Raw genomic sequence first — 6,854 nt, forward strand, 5'->3', positions numbered from 1 at the left:
CTAGTACCTACCTACTATTATTAATAATTGTTATAGAGTATAGACGTTATATTACGGCCATAATAATCAATCATTATTATATTATAATATTATTTGTATATAATAATATGTACCTAAGGGTACGAGAATTTTAATTTCACGAATACCTTAGACCGCAGAATGTCAGAGGCAAATTTAATGAAAATAACTACAGGTATATATACATTTTTATTTTTACTACTTATACGTGGTCAACCCAACTTAACCTATACATGTACTTTACACCCACTCACACACACATTGACATTCGCATATAGGGTGATTTCTTATTATCACTAATAATACAGTAATTTTCTGGGTGAATGACTCTAAATGTATGTGTTCCTTAATATTATATTTGCTTTGCGAACTTGATGCCGAAATAATGGCAACCTACGACATTTTTTAACAAATATTCAGACATTAAGACTCTAAATAGGTACCTATACTAGATACCTTTTATCTATATAACTCATATCTTATAAATGACAGAGAGCAACACTATAGGTATAATTTAATTTCTATACATTTGAATCTTTAATAAAATTCTCTGTTTATAATTTTTTTTTTCAAAATTCACCACCCATGTTGTAACGGCATTGAATTATTTAAAAAAAAAAACACACAACACAAATCATGATTTCGAGTACACGGAGATTACCGATAAGACGACTATATTACAAAAAAAGAGTCACCTTGTGTGCATATTTCGTGCAGTGGTCACTAGGGCGATGTGTGTGTGGGTGTATATGTGTGTATTGTTTGTTCGTGAATGATGTATACGGTGGAATATACCTGTAATATCGACCCACTCGGTGTTTAAAATACAATCTAGCACCATCGACCGCCCACGCGCGGGTCGTGCACATTATTGTATATATATTTTTTTTATCGATATTATTATTACCTATAAAATGAATGTTACATGTTCTCGATCAGCGCTACTATATAATAGTTTTCCTGCGCGCGGCGACCATTCGCCGTGAACCGCTGCTGACCGGATGTCGTCCGGCGACCATCGGCTGCGACCGATCGGCCCGACAAGTTGTCCGCCGGCCACGAGACGCGCGCTGCACTCGTCGTCGTCGGCCGTGAGGAAAGTCGACGACGGCGTCTCCGTGTGGGGCGTAACCGTCCGGTCCAACTGTCAGATCGCTCTGCCCGTCTTCGGCACGCTGTTCCTGTTCGCCGGCATAGTGCTCACAGGTATGATTGTCGCTGTTATATCCGCGGCACAATGTGTATGTATATATGTATAGGTGTTTTATGGCCGGTCGAAATCGGCGACAATCGCAATAGCGAACATTGCCTTGATTTACGTTTGAGCCTATATGGAACGGCTTTTGTATAGGCATTTACCATCTTATTTTTTATACATTCGCGTTACTATAACCTCGGGTAACCGTTCGTAAGATTTAGACGAATATAATAATGGTAGGTATAATAGTATAGTATATAGAAAGGGTTATTTTCGGCCGATTGTGCGTGCATTACTAGTAGTGTATAAGTACGACGACGCGGTGGAAACGGACGGTCGACGACTAACCGATAGCATCGAATTGTTGCATTTTATCATTAATCACACTCGACGATATTTACGCGTGATGGACGGCAAGTAGAATTGTGTACGATATGATTAGAAGTCCATGAGATAGGGGGTCAATCGGGATCGTTTTCTATTCGTTAACATTCTTTTTTTCAACCTGTCCCATCATTTTTCATAAATTCAATTAGATTTGTAAAAAAAATAAATAACCAATTAATACTTAATGATTATCATTTGTTATGTCGAGTAGATTAGACAGGGGCGCAAAAAGAGGATTCCCAAGTCCCGAACCCTACTACCCTCATCCCTTTGGACATATAAAATAATGTATTAAGTATATAATAAGGATAAACTATAAACTAATAACGATTTTGTAATAGTTCTCAATTTCGCTTTAAGATATGGAAAACAACTAAAATATTATGACACAACTTACTATTTGAAGAACATATTTCACTATGCTTGCCAAATAAAACCAAGTATGGGACCCCCCACCCCCCATTTAGTTTGAAACATTCTATAATATTATATTTCTAAATCCTGACACTTTATAAAATACATTATTATTATATGATCTACATTTACATATTATTGTATACTATCACACAGTAAAAAATTGTCCATTAGACTCACTACACCGGTTTATGGGATTATTTGAAAATTAGATAAGTAACAAAAATAGAACAAATGTGCTAATTGAGGCTGAAATCTCAATAAACATTTTTAATTTAATCACATGTTTGAAAAAATCATGATATGTGTAGTATTTTTTGAGAGTCTTTCAATAGTCTTTATTTTGTCTTATTATTGACTCATTCGGACATTCGATTAATGAACTCAAAATGGTTTAATCCCAAAGTGAGTCCAATTAGCGGCGACCACAGTATTATTATCATATTATTGTATAATATGTTCAAGACGGCGCTATGTGTAGGCAATTTAGGGGCATTGATTTATTTTCTGTCATACATGACAGATATATTATTATTATAAATTATAATTATTAACTTATAACATATTATATCATAATATTTTATAATTGAGTTTATGGTTCACCAATAAAATAAAATTTGTTCACACAGTGATATCTTATGGCTGGGTAACTGGAGGTGGCGAAGACGACTCGAAACGCAAGTTCTACTCGAAGTCTGACAACGGTCGAATATTGGGACCTATATGTTTGGTCGTGTCGATCGTAATGTTCATTGCGACAGCAGTGCTCCGGACAATCAGCAAAAACGCCCGTTTCCGGCAAACTCGCGTCGGATTCCACTGTCCAGTCCATGGTGATTTCTTTCCAATCAGTCCCGGACCCGATCCAAGAAAATTCTCTTGTGAGTGTGTATCGATGAATCTAATTATTTGAAAACGCGATATTTTTAAGACAAATCTTCAAAAATCATAATTTTAATAAACGCGCAGTTCAAAAATAAAAACCTGTGCGACCGTGGTTAAAAAATCACACTATCGGTATGTAATACCAATTATCCCGGACGTAAATATAATTTAATATTATGCAGTAAAGTAAATTTGTATATCTTCCTACGTTTGTATATTTTCGATATTGTATCTATATATTATACTTGAATGGTGTTCTTCATTCACAGTTTCTACGGAAAACCTTGCAAAAGACCCGTGGACATGCAACTGTTTGAACCGATCGAAAGCAGACTCGCAGGAAACATTGGCTGTCGAAGACTTACCCCCGCAATGTCCACACAACGGCGCCCACGGGAGCACCACCAGGAGTCCGAGTCCCGTGTCCACTTGTCCGACGCCAAAACCGTTTTTGATATTCACCGATTCCGCGCATGGGTGGGTATTATGCAATACCTATAATACAATAATATTTCCGGTTCAGAATAACAACCATGATGTTCATTAAATGTATTACAACTCGGCGTTGCGGCTGGTCCAATCCGTAGTAAAATTTATGAGGTCAAACCATACGTGGGTTGACGGTATGATCCATATTTAAATCCTCCAATCGTGTTTACTTAGACTCTTGGTAAATTTTCGATTGATCGCACAAATACATTTTTTTTAGTGGGGATGGGAATATGGGATACATTTTAATTAAGATTCAATACCATAAAAAGGCTTTTAACCGCTTTTATTTCGTCATATATTTTATAGCCGTGACCAGTGCGATGTCAATGATTTTTTTGAAAAAAAAAAAAAAAAATACCAATCTTATCTGGCCGAGTTGTAATGTTGTTTTTCACGTGTGGTATTTTGATACTTATTCACTAACAACGTTTTCTCAGTGCTTGCAAGGAACTTTACAGCGGAAACACTCTATTTCCGGATGAACCGTTCGGATCAATTCGATCTCTGTCGGTTCCCAACGACAACCTGACCGTGGCGTGTTTTCCCGTCGAACGCTCGTCCGAACAGTATTTGAACGTACCCGAAGATGCTTGGTCCCACAAGAGGTAGGCATCGTACACGATACTTTAATAAATGTATGATATTTTGATTTGATAAGACGTGATCTTGTACGATTGGCAAGGGATTTAAAACATATAAATACGCAAACGTTATAAATATTATAATCTGTCAGCACTCAGTGAAAATCAGCACTGTCAATTACATATAATATATTATAATATTATAATCATAAAAAATTAATCGTAAAAATAGAACTATTCAAATTATAGGTGTACTTACATAAATAGCGGGCCAATTACCGAGAAAATGTTAATCTAGGTTCATCATCGTATCGCGATGCATCCGCGGGATTCCAATCTATAGACTTTAATGCTGCAAGAGAATGTTTTGAATATTTAAAAATGTTTGAACAGTTGTACAACCGATTGGAGTTAGCGATAAATTATCGCAGGTGTAGGTTTCAATAATAATCTGAACATCTAGAGAAAGAAAAGGCCACTAGATTAACGAACTATTCCTGAATAATGTTTTTAATTGGTTACGATTTTATGAATTCAACACCGCACGGTTTAGCTACATTTCACAAAATGCGATTACCGGTTTTTGCCATATGAAATTATTATACGCAAGTTATATACGTGCCTTCGACAAAGATAAGTCGCACACATATAACTTCAGATATTTTTTGCTGACAATCGTGTATATCTCATGAGTTATGCATATTGTGTTGTCATGCGTTGGTCGGCCAACAGGTGTCTACTCGTTTGTTGGAAATTTCCCAGTGGCGATTGCTGGATTAATTTTTTTTTTAAAAATGGATCATAATATATTATATTAATTAATAACACACATATATCCGTAATAAAATGTTTGTATATAAATATGTAATACCTTTGCAATGCTTGTGTTGGTAGGTACTTGGTGTCTTGGTGATAAAGAGTTATATATCATTTAATAATACATAAATATTTTAAATCATAAATTTGCGAATAACTATCTTACAATATAGGTTATATAAAAGTGTAACTAATCACCAACAATATATTATAAGCTAATAATAGTAAAAAAATAATAATAATAATGTATAGTATTTATTAATATGTATATCTAAGTATTATTCACAAGTCACGAAATATTGAAAATAAACTTATTGTTCTAGTGACTTAAAAATCAGTTTATAATAGTATTTTCTGGTTAGTCTTTACAAGATTCCCAGTCCTATAAGGAGTAGTTATTACCTATGTTTTATTTTAATTAATTTTAAATGGCTTTCTATTGAAATAGGTACCAAGAAAATACTCGAATTCTTTACTACATGATTTTCGTTTTATAATATTATGTTCTCTTTTCTATTTTATTACTCTTAGACCTTAGTGTTTTTTTTATCTATTCAAGAATCATAGTTATTATTTGGATTAATATAATATATTAAATGTATTACTATTAAATATACGCTGGAATTTTCGCGTCAATCGTATAAATGACGTTTTTGTATGCGCAACGTACCGTATGAATGAAAACGATAAGGACATATTATAAAAGATAAGATGGACAAATACATAGATCGATCGACTGTAGTTCGACCATGATTGAAGACCATCGTTTCAATTATCCACGAGACCGCACGATCGCCGACCGATCGACGAATGAAGATACCGATAATACCCAATTGACCAGAATTCGCTCGTCTCTAATCGGCAGTCTGTTCCGATTAATTTCCCCAGTGTATTCATTACAGCGATTACACTATTAAATTACCGTTTAACTAAACACAGCTGTAAGTATGAGTTTTTAAACAACGCCGTCGTTGTATTTTACGCATAATTATTAATCATTTTAAATATTATTATATTGCAGTTATTACGGGTTTTATCCTATATATACGAGTGAAGCGTAAAAGTTTATTAGTATCGAAACTTGTGTAAAATCGCATAATTAAATTTCTAGAAAATGTTAATAACATAATAATAGTAATAATAATGACATATTCATCGAGGCTTAAAGTCAGTATGATCCATACGATCGCTGCAACGTCGTCTCGTGATTTATTTTCATCACAAAGATATTATTTTTAATTACTGTGTTTTTTCTATTTTGCCCACAACAGATTGAGTTGCCCGAGTCTGCCATCGGCGGGAGACGAATTTCCGGAGCCGGTTCACAAGCCTCTAACTCCACAGGTTGTAAAGGTGACGCGCGAAATTAAATTCGTCACGCCTATAGACAAGACTCCATGAATAAATATTAACTAACCATGTCAACCATTCCCGTCACTAATCAGATTTACGACGATTTACAAACATATTTTATGAATTGAATAATTTGTGGCTTTCATAAATGTGATAAATCAATAGTTAATTATATAGACATATTAAACATGTATACATTAAGTCTAAGGGCCAGTTTTTTCTACACATAATCTTGAACGATATCTAAACTAAGTGATACAATTAAAGTACAATTATTTTCTTAATAGTATAATAAAACTGTTAAGAAAAAAAATCACAAATCAATTTTTTTAATAAACTTCCTGCGTTCATTGTGACAAATAACATTGTATATTTTACAAGTTATGAATTTAATCTTTTAGTTAGGTACTTAGGTAGGTATATTATTAACTATAGCAGATTATACTATATTGTATATTAAGTAGGTACTTTTAAAATGTTTGGTATTGTTTGCACAATATTGTAAATCATTTTGATCATAATAATATTATATTATAATAATTCCATGTTATAAATATATAAGATAACTAACTATATGTGTTCGAAATTCATTTAAAAATTAAATTTATTAGGTAACCGCTAGATTATAGGCAACAACTATAGTATAGGTTCGAAAAAAATCTCTTAATACCTATTAGGTAATATTCATACAATTTTTATTGCTACTTCGA

At 33.6% G+C, this 6,854-nt stretch overlaps 1 protein-coding gene across 1 annotated transcript; it reads left to right on the forward strand.

Annotated features, from left to right (window-relative positions):
- The first annotated feature begins 870 nt into the window (after window positions 1-870).
- Window positions 871-6,479, forward strand: LOC100572277. Its single transcript, XM_029486694.1, has 5 exons — window positions 871-1,224; window positions 2,647-2,898; window positions 3,172-3,379; window positions 3,832-3,999; window positions 6,063-6,479. The coding sequence occupies exons 1-5, from the start codon at window positions 1,020-1,022 to the stop codon at window positions 6,190-6,192; spliced, it is 963 nt and encodes a 320-aa protein (XP_029342554.1). The 5' UTR covers window positions 871-1,019; the 3' UTR covers window positions 6,193-6,479.
- The last annotated feature ends 375 nt before the right edge of the window (window positions 6,480-6,854 follow it).

The sequence above is a fragment of the Acyrthosiphon pisum genome, chromosome A1 (genome assembly GCF_005508785.2).
Source record: "Acyrthosiphon pisum isolate AL4f chromosome A1, pea_aphid_22Mar2018_4r6ur, whole genome shotgun sequence".
NCBI classification, from domain to species: Eukaryota; Metazoa; Arthropoda; class Insecta; order Hemiptera; family Aphididae; genus Acyrthosiphon; species Acyrthosiphon pisum.